The 16326-nt window shown below is 37.7% G+C and overlaps 1 protein-coding gene across 45 annotated transcripts in view; it reads right to left on the reverse strand.

Annotated features, from left to right (window-relative positions):
• The window catches only part of kmr (pleckstrin homology domain-containing family A member kramer), a 397594-nt gene that overhangs the window by 51330 nt on the left and 329938 nt on the right, over positions 1-16326 (reverse strand). For 31 of the 45 annotated variants that reach the window (XM_073958769.1, XM_073958773.1, XM_073958808.1 and 28 more), the window contains one exon: positions 9559-10852. In XM_073958769.1, coding sequence (XP_073814870.1) covers positions 9559-10852 — 1294 coding nt within the window. The remainder of the gene's footprint in view (positions 1-9558; positions 10853-16326) is intronic. The other 14 variants (XM_073958801.1, XM_073958786.1, XM_073958810.1 and 11 more) reach the window with 1 other exon arrangement.

A 16326-nucleotide genomic window follows, 5' to 3' on the forward strand; every position in this document is an offset into this window, starting at 1 on the left:
GTTCACAATTTTTGGTGGAGAAGATGTACATATAACCAACTAAAACCTCAAATGCCAAAATTCTGAAAATGTGGACAAAATCCTCAAAATACCAAATATTGCGAGGTACCGTTATATGGGGGCAATATCAAAAAGTAGACCTATGTCCACAATTTTTGGTCGAGGATGTTTGTGGCCAATGTGAACTCCAAATACCAAATTACACCTAATTTGGGCGGAAATGTAGCTTTAATCCCCCAAGATACAGAACATCGGGAGGTTTATATCAGGGGTAAGGGAAATCGTAAACTAGTTCATAATAGACATATTTTATTGATGATTCAAAAAAATAAAGAAAAGTGAGTTTAAATTTTTAAATTGCTGAATGCCTATGTCTGTTTTATGCACATCATAGCAAAATAGGCGCGATCGACAAAAATATGGATTTCGATACTGAAATGCACCTAGATGACACAATCATTAAGGACTGTAGAAGCTCCACGGTGATATATGACCGGTCTAAAAGTATCCGACAGCCTAAAACATGAACGTGATCCCGTGTTCCATGTGTTTAGATGATTCATCATCGGCTTCTGAGCTATCAGAGTTTAAGACCATGGATGACTGAGATGGCTTTAGAATGTCAGGTAAATCTTTACGTTTTTGATGGCAGCGTTCTTGTGGTTTTCTTTATCAGGGTATCCGTTGACTTGTTTAGTTTCTTAAGGGTCGACGTTTTCAGTGGTGGTAATATAAGTTTCTCGTCCTCTTTTGGCCCCTTTGCTGGCTTATTTTTTACCCTTAGCCTTATTCACTTTGATACGATCGAATATATGTATGTCTCGTCGAAGTAATGGTAGTAGATCCTAACCAAAAATCGATGTCGGATTTTTTATTGCGGCAACCCCTAAAGTGTTTAGTTCTGTTAGATTTTAATATTTCCAAAGTTTGAGTTTCCATGGACCCTATACACAGCTAATACTAAAAACAGACACGATTTTCAACCTTTTTTTGTAGGATCAATTGTTTAGCCACAGAAATGAACTGGTAAAATTGTTTCGGCGATTGGACAGTAGAGCGATTTCTTGAAAATTCGCCTTTGCCATACAAATTACTATGAAAACTTTGAGACCCCAGTGGCACGTGTTAACATATTCCGATGGAAATTATGTATTTTTTGGGGTTTCCAAAATTTTGGCCGTATGAACCGACAAAAATATGAATTAGATTAAAGCTCAAAATTTTTCAGGCGATATCGACAGATATTGCTATTGTACCATACTTGACATAATATCACTGTAAACAGGGCCACTAGGAAACCCTTCGGTAAACATTTCCAAAGGATCCTCGAACAGACCCTTAACCACACAAAAATGTTGAACATTTGTGTGGGTGGCACGCCAAGGATTGGGCCGATAGGGCCCACATTTGAACATAAACTAAGTTTGGACAAAATATTTAGAGATCCAAAGTTTGGACCAAATCGGTTGCTGCGTTTATGAGATAACGCGCGTACCATTTTAGTGAATATTTTCGAGATATCCAGCCATTCCATATGGTGGTATAGGGGTTTTTACGGGCTGTTTTCTCAAAAAGTATGGATTTGCCCCTGAAAAAAACTTTTACTGTCGTAATTGAGGCAGCGAATGTAAGTTGCTTCAACAAAAATTAAATTGACTTGAGAGCAGGCCTTAAAGTGAATTTAACCGAAATTTTGTGTGGGATGTACCCGAAGGAGTGGACAGATATAGTTCATATTCAAACCTGATCTATATCTGGTAGATGTATTAGGATGTGCAAAGTATGGACCAAATAATATTTTGTTCAAATTTAGTTTAAGTTCAAAGATATGCCATATCGACCCACTCCTTCTACAGTGCCCGAAATAAACATAGGTTCACATGTAAATTTCTAAATTTTCCATAATTCAGATGATTTTTAAAGCATTTTATAATTTTGTATTATGGAGTTGGGCACTCCCCATAATGTCAACATATCAATTATTTGGTTTTGCGACAAAATAAAAATTAGTAAAATTTACAATTTTTTTTCCTTATTTTTGGTGCGAAATAATGATAGGTTCAGCGCAATTATTAGGGATTTACACGCATAAATTTGATGAAAATTTTTTACAAATCGTTGTTTTTTTTTTATCGCCGATGTCCAGCGAGTAATTTAATTTAGAAATCGTCTCCGAATTATTTTCAAAATGCAGATTAGTTCAACACTTTAATGCAGTTTTCAAGAAACACATTTTTAATGTGGAAGACGGGGTAAACCTGTGGTTGTCCTAGGCAAGGATCATTTCAATTTGCATGAAAAGAGTAACACTCAAATAATTAAAACCAGTTTTGTAAAAAGTTTCATAAATTGGGCGCCAATTGAACGTCAAAAAAGCCTGGAGGGTTCTCCAATACCACTTTGACGTCAAGAATCGCTTATTTTTCCCCATTTATTCGAGTTAGAACAATTTAGCATCTCAAAACAACTGTCAACTTGATCTTCAGGTGTCGAAAATGCGATGTAAACAAACGTTAGTAAGCTCAAATCGACCCAGGCTTTTTTGACGTTAAAATTGGCGCCCAATTTATGCAACTTTTTATAAAACAGGTTTTAATTATTTGAGTGTTACTCTTTTCATGCAAATTGAAATGATCCTTGCCTCGGACAACCACAGGTTTACCCCGTCTCCCACGTTAAAAATGCATTTCTTGAAAACTGCATTAAGGTGTTGAACTAATCTGCATTTTGAAAATAATTCGGAGGCAATTTCTAAACTAAATTACTCGTTAGACATCGGCGATCTAAAAAAAAACAAAGATTTGTAAAAAGTTTTCCTCAAATTTATGCGTGTAAATCCCTAATAATTGCGCTGAACCTATCATTATTTCGCACCAAAAATAAGGGAAAATTTTTTTAATTTTTTATTTTGTCGCAAAACCCAATAATTGATATGTTGACATTATGGGGAGTGCCCAACTCCATAATACAAAATTATAAAATCCTATAAAAATCATCTGAATTATGGAAAATTTAGAAAGTTACATGTGATCCTATCTTTATTTCGGGCACTGTAGTACCTTCCCCACAAAAGTTTAAAAATATTCGCTAAAATGGTGCGCACGATAACTCTCGAAGAGTGTAATCGAATTGGTCATAACTTTGCATATGGTGTTATTACTTCCAGGCATAGATCGGGTTCAGATCGGAAAAAGTGAAGCTTAAGAGCTTCTCTCGGATCGTTTTTACATTTTGTCACCAGGTTGTCCTTGCGGCCCCTTTACGACAGTACAGTTTTTTTCGGGTGCAAGTTCATACTTCCTGAGATGGCCTAAAAGCTCCAAGAAACCCTGACGACACCATCTAAAATGGCAAATCGGCAAGATATCTCTAGCAGGGAGTTTCTGATTGGTCCAAACTTTACTGATCGTATTATTTTATCCAGTTCTGAATCAGGTTGGAAAATCGACTATATCGTTCCCGTCCTTCGAGTACCTCGCATACAAAGTTTGGAAAAAGTGCAGTTTAACCACTCATCTCGAAACGTTCTAATTTTTTTTCCAAAAAGTTTTTTTTGCCGGCCCTGTTACGACCGACGCACAGTGGATCCACTTGTATGGAGAAAGTGGTCAAAAATATTTCCAGTGTAAATAGCAAACTAATGCGCTGGTTACAGCTTTGAGCTGCTGCGAAGATAGTTTTAAGAAATCATGAGCGCAGCATTGTCCCCTCTTTCCCTTCTGGAGGGGGTATACGGTATGAATTGTTCATTGATGCCATTTGTGTTAATGTACGCAGTCAGATAACAGAGTTATACCCTAATTTATCCATAGAAGCCACATACTAGGACAGTTTTAGTCTGCGACTCACCATTTAAAGTCTGGCATTAGATGATAGCTCATTTTAATACTGGATAATCTTAAACCCATGACCTACATTAAGAAATTATTCCCGAGGTGGGCACTGGTGGGCTTCATGACAAAAACCTTACCTCAAATTTAAGTATGTGCTCGAAATGACATTGAAATATACATAAAAGGGGTGTTTACACTAGCCATCAATGTCATATTACCTGACATTTTCCATCGTTATACAGTCGCTAATATGTGCAATATTGAGGATTTTCTTTACGCCATTTACTTTTTGCGTCCACACAAGCAAAAATGCGGTGAAATTACGTCTCCACATGGTCTGGGTTGGCAGATATGGAATGTTTTTATTTCGGGTCATACATATGTCATTGATGGCTAACATTACATTACTTATGAAATTCCAGTTAGATCTATGTTTTCTTAAGGGGAGTTTACCCCTTAAGAAAACATAGAGCTAACTGGAATTTCATAAGTAGAAATTTCGCGTCATTTTGAATATATTTACTTGCACGTAAATTGTAAGTTATACCTACTACAAAAAATGTTAGTCCAATGTTCCGACTTTTGGAGCTATTCTTAAGAAGAACGCGCTCAAATGAAACAAAAAATACTCCTTTGGAAAGTTCCATGTCATAGCTGTCAGAGTTGCGAGATGTTGTACCAAAAATTGGACATTCACTTTTTTTAATTTTGGCCAAAGACTAGTACCACTGTGCGACGGCGCAATTCTAGCGGGGGTATTTTCATACTTCCTGAGATAATGGTCCAAAATCTCCAAAAACGTTGTACATCGTATTTTTTCATACAGACTCGGATTATATTCGAATGTTGACTACATCATACCACTCCTTCGGGTACCTCCCACACACACAAGTTTATATAGAGTGCAGTTTAATGATTTATCTAGGATCGTTTTTAAATTTGGCAACATGTTTCATATGCGGCCCTAGTTAAAACGGTGCAATTTTTCTCAAGAAGAAATTGGTCCATAAACTCAAAAAGCCCCAATTGACGACAGAAGTATTGTGTTTGCTCTTTTTCTTTAGGTCCGAGGCTGAGGATATATGTATGTATTTTCGTCGGCACAGCTGATACTTTCTGACATGCTGTAAACTACATTTACACGTGTTTGTTAATATTACTCCTAAAGCAACACTATGTAGACAATTTACTTTTCTTAATATTTTTTAAGAAAACTTAATAGAAGAATTTTTAATTAATTTAATTTTTGTTCAAAATTATAATTGGTTAATAAAAATATTTAGCCTTTTATGTAAACAATTTCAATACAAATAAGTGGTGTTGACAAATGTACTTTTATAATGATGAAATACCATATTTATTTTAAAATACAAAATTCATTTCTGTTTGTTTATGTTTTTATTTGTTGCTGTTGTTGCTGAATACAATTGTTAAACGCTCGGCAGGAAGGCTCTAGTTGTTGTAGTTTAATATTGTTTTTTTACTCGTATTTTTGCAGTAGAATAGCAGTGGTGGATGGACGGATGGTTGGATGTTGGACAGCATTTTATATAATTTTTTTTATTTATTTTTTATGTTTCCAAAAGAAAATATTAAAACAAAACAAAAAATAAGGAAAACAAAATAAAATAAAAAAACAAACAAAAAGTTTGGCGATAGCAGAATAAAGCAAACTTAAGAAAAATGAAGGCTGAAGCAAACCAAAACAACAAAAAATCCCAATTAAATGTATTAACGGATATAAGCCTTAATAAGTAACCATAAACATATAAAGGGAGCTAGAGCTATATGCTTATATAATTTAATTTTATGTTTGTCTATTTGAAGGAAACGTTAAACAATACTTTGATATTTTAACAGAACTATATTCTTCTCTGTTTATTTGAATAACTATAAGACAAAAAGTTGAACATATAACCTTTTATTTCAATTTGGAATCTCTTACCAAAATATTGTATAGTTGTTACCGTTAAAAGTCAATTCTTTGAAAATTTTACTGACTTATTTACTTACGAGGGGCACTAAAAAATCTTCAGGCATAGGCAACACACAGTGTCGCCAGGAGTCATTTGACAGTTTTTTTTGGAAATTTTGACAGTTTTTAGCCTATGAGTACTCAGGACAGTTTGACACACAACCATGTGTTGCGTTGTTTACAGTGACTAGAAAAAATCACTTTGGTGAAAAAATGGAATTTACTTGTGAACATTTTCGTCCGATAATTAAACCCTCAGCCATTACGCTAGAAAAGGTATATACACTTTGATACGACCAAAAATGTGCCTCATCGAAATAACGGTATGTTTGGACGATATTCGTTTCAGACAATTTGGAGTCGAATTAGCCATGTCCCTCCGTCCGTCTGGCTGGCTGGTGCGCACGATAACTCTCGAAGGGATCAATCGATTCGGATAAAGTGAGGTTTTTTCAGCATGTTGTATTTGCGGCTCCCTTTACAACGGTAAAATTTTTTTCGGGCGCAAGTCCATACTTCCTGAGATAATGGCCTAAAAACTCCAAGAAACCCTGACGGCACGAACCAAAATGGCAGATCCGCAAGATAATTCTCGCTGGGAGTTTCTGATTGATGCAGACTTTGCACATCGTATTATTCCTTTGAGACATAGAGCGGGTTCGATATGAACTATATCGGTCCACTCCTACGGGTACCTCCCACACAAAATTCGGATAAAGTGAAGTGTAAGAGCACCTCGCGGATCGTTTTGAAATTATTTTCAGCAGGTTGTCTTTGCGGCTCCCTTTACGACAGTACAATTTTTTTCGGGCGCAAGTCCATACTTCCTGAGATAATGGCCTAAAAGCTCCATGAAACCCTGACGGCACGAAGCAAAATGGCAAATCCGCAAGATAATTCTCGCAGAGAGTTTCTGATTGATGCAGACTTTGCACATCGTATTATTCCTTCCAGACATAAATCGGGTTGGAATAAGGACTATATCGGTCCACTCCTTCGGGTATCTTTCGCACAAAATTCGGGAAAAGCGAAGTTAAAGTTCTTCTTGGATCGTTTTGATTCGTTTTTTTTCAGTAGGTTGTGCTATTCACCACATTTACAACGGTATATTTCCGGAGCAAGTCCATACTTCCTGAGATAATGGTGAATGGATAATTCAGGATCACCATGTTGTATACCGTGAGATAGAGGCATTCTTGGGCATTTTTTCCACCAACTAACATTTGATATTGCATGAACACCTGGCCAATCGCTCAAAAAAAGGCTCTTGTGGATTGGTGCAGAGGAATTGTGAATAAAAACAATCGCGGTGGTTCAAACAACATTTATAAGAACGCCACAGACGACGAATCTTGGATCTAAGCTTAGGACCTCCAAACAAGACGGGAATCGACCGTTTGGGTCTTCGAAAGCGAGCCAAATCCAACGAAAGATGTTCATGGAAGCAATTGGTCGCCTGTTTCGTTGGCAAAACTGACCTTGTGGCGACTATACGGCTTGGGAAATGTAGGACGGTTAATTCTGAGTGTTACACTACAATTTGTTTGCCTGAAGCCTCCTTAGGAATTCGAAAAGCGAACAAGAGAAGAAGAATCGTTCTGCATCATGGCAAAGCGAGCTGTCACACATCGATTCAAACCAGCGCCTATTTGACCGGACAAAACGTGGAATTGATGGGTCATGCGCCGTACAGCCCTGACTGGGGATCCAAGAAAAAAGGCGTGGTCAACTATTTTCGTCGCCAGTAGATGCTGTAAAAGTGTTCAAAAACAATGTTTTGGAGGTGTCTCAATCAAGCCGCCGTAAATAACCCAATACATGCTCGTATATCAAACTGTCGTGAGTACGCTTTGGCTAAAAACTGTCGAATTTTCCAAAAAATGTCAAGTAACCTAAAGGCCTATACTGTAACTTTTATCGATTAAAAATTTGTTAAAATTTCTTTTGTTTTTGTAACAACTACAAGCAAAATAAATTAAATTGTTGTAAAATAAACAATGAGTAAAGTTGTTAAAAAGTTACTGAATAGGGGAGCTGGCCACACAGCGTGTTGTCTAGGTCAGAAGGGTTTTTAGTGCCCCTCGTACTAGACTATACATATATTCCTAGCCCTATCAAATTTCAATTTTCTCTATATTATCTGATTGAGTGTAAAAACAGTTTTCTTTAAGGCAGAGATACGTCATCAGTATGATATTATCAGGTAAGTTATCGGCTGGCTGTAGGCGATTAAAGGTCAAAGGCTATTTCATTTAAATTTAGCTAAAATAATCCTTTATTAGTTAAAATTTTAAGCCAGTCGATGTCTTAAGCTAGAATATCATGCAGTTCTTGTCCCTCAGACTTTAAAGCTTTATGTAAAGAAGACTGACTTATTTGACTGACCCATAAAGACGTATTTTGGTATTTCAACAAGCTAATCTGTTAAATCCTAATATGCTAAGATTCTCAAAATGCTCTATTCTTTATTATTTTGCTTTAAAAATGATTTGGGGGACCTCATACTTAAAACATTAGACCATTTTTTAGGAGTACATGCATATATCTTAACAACTACAGAGACACGAATCAAAGACAATAAAGAATTAAGATAAACTACCAGACAATATTAGGGAAAAAAAACATAGAAAAGTTCAAAAGAGATAGATAGTTTTTAATAAATAAGTATGTATGTAAATATTGTTGTAACAAATTTGGCTTAAAATTATATAAATAATAAAGAACCCAAAACTAATCCCATTATAAGAGAGTCAAAAGGATCAGCAGCAGTGAGAGTGTGTTAAGTTTACAAAAAGTTACGCAGAACAAACACAGAATATTATAATAAAGTTCCTTAAACGATGAGAGAAAGAAAAAGTTATTGGTACAAGTGAACTAGACAAAAGGCATAGTGCAAAAGGAACCCAATAGGAATAAATTAGAGACTAGTGACATAGAATAACATAGCAGAAGGTATATAGAGAGTAGAGAAAGGGATTTTGTCCAAAAGTGTTCATTTTTTTCTTCAATTAAAAGCAAGCAGAAAAGTGTTTGGTGTAAATGTGTTCTGTAATGTGTTGTGTTCTGTTTGTGGTAATGTGTTTAATTTGGTGTTGTTAACCTTGGAATGGGTCGAAATAGGAGACCCGGCATACTACTGTAGTTAGCAAAGTGCTAAAATTTCTTTTGTCAAGATTTATCCCAGAGGTAGAGTTGGAAAACAATCGCTGACACTTCCTATCGATATTATGGGACAAAATGTCGGCACTTGATAAAAGGGCACAGATAAGAAAAACTGCCACCGTGGTATTGTTCTGATTCCGACCACTGACTACCCCAGGATATTGGGTGTAACTAACGTTCGTTCAGCGGTGCAAAGCTTCTTAACAAGTGGTGCTTTAAGACACGCCGTTCGGACTCGGTTATAAAAAGTAGGCCCCTTTTTATTGAGCTAGCATGAATCGGGTGCACTCATTGATATGGGAGGAATCTTCCTTGTAAAAATAAGGATGTACCTTTGATCAGAGATAAGTCTCCTTGTGACTCTTATGAACATAAAAAGGCAGAAATGGAAGACAAAATTTGTTATCTCGATCCATTCCAAGGTTTATGTAAATGACCAATTAGAAGTAGTATATGCTACTTTCAAACTGTGCCAAAGTGTTCATATGTTTGAGCGTATGCGTGTGTTTCTGTGTATGTGTTTGGTTTAGATTTTGAGTCATTGGTATGCGTACGTATATGCGTGTGTGTGTGTGCATTATTAATTACCTTCATCATCCGAGGAATAGGAATTATAACCAGCTGCCGTTGCTGTTGTACCACTTATGGCTTGACTTTCGGAATGTCGACGTTGTATAATACCAGCTGTACTACTGCCACCAGCCATACTTGTACTACCTTTTGTGCCACCAAGATGATGAATGCTGCTACCACCACTGGCCACTGTGGTCGAGGTTAACAGGATATTGGGATTGCTTCCCAATTTAGACATGGCAGTTAAATTTGAACTGGAACTAGGTTTACCATCATTGCTACTGCTGCTGCCCAATTTAGTGCCACTGGATGTAGATGAGCTGCCATTTGTCTTGGAACCCACCAGTGTGGCTGCACTGGCCGAATTTGAAACATGCTGGGCTGATTTACGTGTTAATGGTGATTGCAACATACGTTGCTTCCATTCGAGTAAACGTTTCATTGATTCCTCTCGCTTACGTTCGCCCTCCAAGTGGGCTGAGGTTGCAGCGGCGGCGGTAGCAGCCGCATTGTTGCCACCAGCAGCTGTTGGTGTTGTTGCTGCTGTTGTGCCTGTGGATGGAGGAGGAGGAGAAGTAGGTGTTGTAGTTGTTGTGGTCGTAGATAGTGGTTCATCATCAAATGTGGATGAACGTTTAGGTAAGCGAGCACTAGCTGAACGTAGGAACTGTTCATTTTGTTGGATAATTTCTTGTGTTGTGAGACCGGATGAGAGTAATGGCGTATGCAGCGGTGGTGGCTGTTGCTGTAATGTTGTGCCCGTTGGTGATAGTGGATGATGTGGGTGAGTTGATGATGAACGAATCTGGGCCCCATTGCCCATGGTTTGTGAACGACTCATACGTGGTATGCTAGTATGACCTGCTTGATTACCTAAAGCATCTTGCAACAATTCGTTACGTTTATAGATCCGCTCATAGGGATTCTCATAGGCAATAGTATTCATGCCGCTGGCGACTGGGCTAAGGAAATCGGTTGAGCCACCAGTTGCCATACGATATGATCCAGCCGCTGGTTGTGGTTGTGCTTGGGGATTTTGTAAGTACAAAGCGCTTTTACGCATTTTCTCGGCATAGTTCTCTTCGGAATAGTAGAAGCTGTCGGGTGTACGATTAATGTCCAGACTTGACTTGGGACGTGGTGCTCGCACTGGATCCGGTTTAATCATAGCTGTTGCAGCAGCGACAGCTGCAGCATCCGAGGCGGCTTCAGCACGTGCCTCATATTCCAAAAAGTCAGCAGAATGGGGTCGCACTACGCCGGTAGAGGGTCGAGAGCGTAAGTTCAGATTGCTGCCAACAACGGAAAGCTGGAAAGAAGGAAAGAAAAACACAAATTAGTGCAATGTTTATGGAGATGTTAAGGGAGACTAAAATAACAATAGAATACTGAAAATTCTTATCGCGATAGATCAGTAATAATATGTAATAACCTGTCGTTTCTGTATGCCGTTGCCTTGAACTTTTAATGTAAGTCGCAAGCCACCCATCGTTTGCTACTGATTACTACATGGATCCCGATTTTCGCCCGTAAAATTATTACTCACGCAACGCTACTGCTAGTTTAGGGTAAGAATGGCGTTAAAATTTAAATGTATTTATCGTCGGGTTTTAGGTCTCTTTTGAATGCCCATTACTCGAAATTCTAAAACTCAATGCCTTCACAGAAAGGGTGCTTCTATAGACGCTTTCTGAAAGAAAGGATGCTTCTATGTACCCTTTCTGATAGGAAGGGAGCTCCTATTGGACCCTTTCTAAAAGGAAGGGTGCTTCTATGGACCCTTTCTGATAGAAAGGATGCTTCTATGAAACCTTTATGATAGAAAGGGTGCTTCTATGGACCTTTTCTGATAGAAAGGGTTCTTCTATAGACTTTTCAGATAGAAAGGGTGCTTCTATGGACCCTTTTTGAAAGAAAGGGGGCTTATGTAGGTCCTTTTTGAAGGAAGGGGTGCTTATATATCCTCTTTCTGATAGAAAGGGTGTTTCTATGGACCCTTTCTGAAGGGGTGCTTCTATGGATCCTTTCTGATAGAAAGGGTGCTTCTATGGATCCTTTCTGATAGGAAGGGTGCTCCTATTGGACCCATTCTAAAAGAAAGGGTGCTACCATAGGACCCTTTCTAATAGAAAGGGTGCTTCTAAGGACTTTTTCTGATAGAAAGGGTGCTTCTATGGACTTTTTCTGATAGAAAGGGTGCTTCTATGCACCCTTCTTCTTCTATGGCCCTTTCTGATAGAAAGGGTGCTTCTATGGACCCTTTCTGAAAGAAAATGTGCTTCTTGAGACCCTTCTATGGACGCTTTCTAATAGAAAGGGTGCTTCTATGGAACCTTTCTGAAAGAAAGGGTGCTTATATAGGTCCCTTTCTGAAGGAAGGGGTGCTTATATATCCTCTATCTGGTAGAAAGGGTGTTTCTATGAACCCTTTATAATAGAAACGGTTCATCTATGGACCCTTTTTAATAGAAACGGTTCATCTATGGACCCTTGCTGATAGAAGGGGTGCTGCTATAGATCCTTTCTGATAGAAAGGGTGCTTCTATGGACCCTTTCTGATGGGAAGGGTGCTCCTATTGGACCCTTTCTAAAAGAAAGGCTGCTTCTATAGCACCCTTTCTAAAAGAAAGGGTGCTTCTATGGACCTTTTCTGATAGAAAGGCTGCTTCTGTGAACCCCTTCTGATAGAAAGGGTGATTCTATGGCCCTTTCTGTTAGAAATGGTGCTTCTATGGACCTTTTCTGATAGAAAGGGTGCTTCTATGGACCCTTTCTGATAGAAAGGGTGCTTCTCTAGACCCTTTCTGAAAAAGGGTGCTTCTTTAGACCCTTTCTGAAAGAAAGGGTGCATCCATAGGACCCTTTCTGAAAGAAAGGGTGCTTCCATAGGACCCTTTCTGAAAGAAAGGGTGCTTCCTAGGACCCTTTCTAAAAGAAATATTGCTTCTATGTACCCTTTCTGATATAAAGGGTGCTTCTATGGACCCTTTTTGATAGAAAGGGTGATTCAATGGACCCTTTCTGAAAGAAAAAGTGCTTCTATGTACCCTTTCTGATAGGAAGGGGGCTTCTATGGACCCTTTCTTATAGAAGGGGGGTTCTATGGATCCTTTCTGATAGAAAGGGTGGTTCTATGGACCCTTTCTGAAAGAAAGGGTGCTTCTATGGACCCTTTCTGATAGAAAGGGTGCTTGTATAGACCCTTTTTAAAAGAAAGGGTGCTTCTGTAGACCCTTTTTAAAAGAAAGGGTGCTTCTGTAGACCCTTTTTAAAAGAAAGGGTGCTTCTGTAGACCCTTTTTAAAAGAAAGGGTGCTTCTGTAGACCCTTTTTAAAAGAAAGGGTGCTTCTGTAGACCCTTTTTAAAAGAAAGGGTGCTTCTGTAGACCCTTTTTAAAAGAAAGGGTGCTTCTGTAGACCCTTTTTAAAAGAAAGGGTGCTTCTGTAGACCCTTTTTAAAAGAAAGGATGCCTTTCTAATAGAAAGGGTGATTCTATGGACCTTTTCTGATAGAAAGGCTGCTTCTGTGAACCCCTTCTGATAGAAAGGGTGATTCTATGGCCCTTTCTGTTAGAAATGGTGCTTCTATGGACCTTTTCTGATAGAAAGGGTGCTTCTATGGAGCCTTTCTGATAGAAACGTTGCTTCTATAGGCTGGGAGGCAATACTCATGGGGAGTTTACATTCAGAATAAGGATGGATATCTCAAAACATGGTACAGTCGAAATCGCTTATAACGTCGTCGTTTATAACGTCATATCGGTTATAACGACGATATCCAAAAGTCCCAAATCTCTGGGGCCCTTTATAGCCCTATCGCTTATAACGACATATCGGTCCCTTGACCGACGTTATAAGCGTTTTCGACTGTACATATTCAAGACTGGAATGAGAATGAAAAACAGACGCATTTGGAAAGGTTTTAAGCCTAGTTACTTGCATTTTATGGGCATTTTTTCGTAAAGCGTTCCATGACAGAAACGATAATAATTTTAAGACTAAAACGTAATACTGCGTCCACACACTGTTTCATCTGTTATCCTTTCAAAAGCCTTAAAAATTGTGTCATAACAATCTCCTTAGTAAAAGTGCCACTCACTTGGGTATCTCGCAGCAACAACATTTCTTCATTCTCTCAATGAAACTCCAAGAAAATTAAAAGAAATAACAAATTTTTATGAACTCTTTCGTTTTACAACAACAGCACAAGATAACGGCAACAAAGTATGAAAAAAGATGGAAAATAAATGAGAACGCAGCTTAAGAGTATTCTTGACTGACCCATAAACTTATTCAACTGTGAACTATACAAATAAAAGGGATCTTAAATGGGAAAGATATATTTCGCAGTTTTCAGGACCATCATAACACCATGTGAGGAGGTTAGGTTCATATTATGACAAAATTATTTAAAACAACTTAAAACCAATTTAATAACCATTTATGCCACCATATAGCACTTTGCTGTCCACCATTGGAGTCCCAAGTATCAACTGACCCTTATTTTGCCAAATAAGAAAAAAAAACATTCATGTCCACGTAAAGTTGTACACATCAGTGTGTAACATCCTAACCGTTTAGTGGAGCTGAGCAGCTGTTTGAACAGCTAACCAGCAACTATGGGTCCTGTGTAACGGCAAAAGTTTTACTAGACCATGCAGGTATGTATTTGTCAGTCGCATGTCCTGTTCGTATTTATGTTTTGTATTTTTGTTCTTCTTGTATTATTTTTGCCACAATCTAAAGTTCCATACTAAAAAGCAGTCAGTTTTGTTTCTGTTTTAGAACTAAATAGAAAACAAACAACTACAAGAACGCCGAGAGTGGGGGTTAGAAAAATTACTCAACCCAACTACAACGAAACGTAAGTTTTATTCTTTTTAAATCTCCATTTCATGTATTCTGCAATACGACGAATGACTGCTGGTATCCTTTAGAGGATATTCAGTTACCTAGATTCTTTTTTGTTGTTTTAGAATGGCTTTACATTTCTTTTTCTGTTTTTTTTTTCTTTTTGCAGAAAAAAACGACGTGAAATAAATTAGCACATAAATTGAGTGTGAGTTTAGCAGGAAAAACTAGCTAGCATATTGTTATTGGATGGTTTAGTTGCTATGAAATTCCTAAATATTTAGTTTGCTTTATTAGGAATTTAAAGATTTCCAAAAACGGAATTAGTAGAAAAATAAAATAAATTGGCCAAAGATATACCTTAATCAATGTTAAAAAATTGTCAAGTTCCGATTTACATTCGGCAATTTCCTTACGGCAATTTTTCTCATTCCTCTTAAAAATTCCTACCTTCCTTAATCTTACAAGCAATACTGTCAATTACGAAAATTTTTTTCACAATCAGTCCCCTTACGCATCTCTCCGGCAATCACAGATTTACTGCTACTAAACTTACCTAATGTAGATTGGGACCAATATCCATATTTTCAATTTATCCTAATTCTTTTATTCCCAAATTAGTTTTATCTGCGACCATCACCCGATCGACAAAAAGGACGAGAAGGTCCTAATCGGAACATTTTCTACACGAAAAGGTCCTAATAGGAACCTTTTCTATACGAAAATATCATAATCGGAACCTTTTCTATACGAAATGGTCCTAATCGGAACCTTTTCTATACGAAAAAGTCCTAATCGGAACCTTTTCTATTCGAAAAGGTTCTAATCGGAACATTTCCTATACGAAAAGGTTCTAATCGGAACCTTTTCTATACGAAAAGGTTCTAATCGGAACCTTTTCTATACGAAAAGGTTCTAATCGGAACCTTTTCTATACGAAAAGGTCCTAATCGCAACATTTTCTATACGAAAAGGAAACAATTGGAACCTTTTCTATACGAAAAGATCATAATCGGAACCTTTTCTATACGAAAAGGTCCTAATCGGAACCTTTTCTATACGAAAAAGTCCTAATCGGAACCTTTTCTATACTAAAAAGCCCTAATCGGAACATTTTCTATACGAAGAGGTCCTAACCGGAACATTTTCTATACAAAAAGGATCTAATCGACACCTTTTCTATAGGAAAATGTCCTAATGGGAACCTTTTCTATACGAAAAGGATCTAACCTTCTCTATACGATAACGTTCTAATAAAAACAAGGTCCCAATCGGAACCTTTTCTATACGAAAAGGAAACAATTGGAACCTTTTCTATACGAAAAGATCATAATCGGAACCTTTTCTATACGAAAAGGTCCTAATCGAAACCTTTTCTATACGAAAAGGTCCTAATCGGAACCTTTTCTATACGAACCTTTTGTGTACGAAAAGGTCCTAACCGGAACGTTTTCTAAACGAAAAGGTCTCAATCGGAAGCTATTCTATACAGAAATGGTCATAATCGAAACATTTTCTATACGAAAAGGTCCTAATCGGAACGTTTTCTATACGAAAAGGTCCTTATCGAAACCTTTTCGTTAGGTGAAGGTCCTAATCGGAACATTTTCTATACGACAAGGTCCTAATCGGAAGCTTTTCCATACGAAAAGGTCCTAATCGGAACCTTTTCTATACGAATAGGTCCTAATCGGAACCTTTCTATACGAAAAGGTCCTAATCGGAACCTTTCTATACGAATAGGTCCTAATCGGAACCTTTTCTATACGAAAAGATCCTAATCGGAAATTTTTCTATACAGAAAGGTCCTAATCGGAACCTGTTCTATACGAGAAGGTCCTAATCGAAACCTTTTCTGTACGAAAAGGTCCTAATCGGAAACTTTTCTATTAAAAAAGGTACTAATCGGAACTTTTTCTATACGAAAAGATCC

Source organism: Musca autumnalis, unplaced genomic scaffold (genome assembly GCF_047663935.1).
Source record: "Musca autumnalis isolate F117 unplaced genomic scaffold, ASM4766393v1 scaffold_1, whole genome shotgun sequence".
Taxonomy (NCBI): Eukaryota; Metazoa; Arthropoda; class Insecta; order Diptera; family Muscidae; genus Musca; species Musca autumnalis.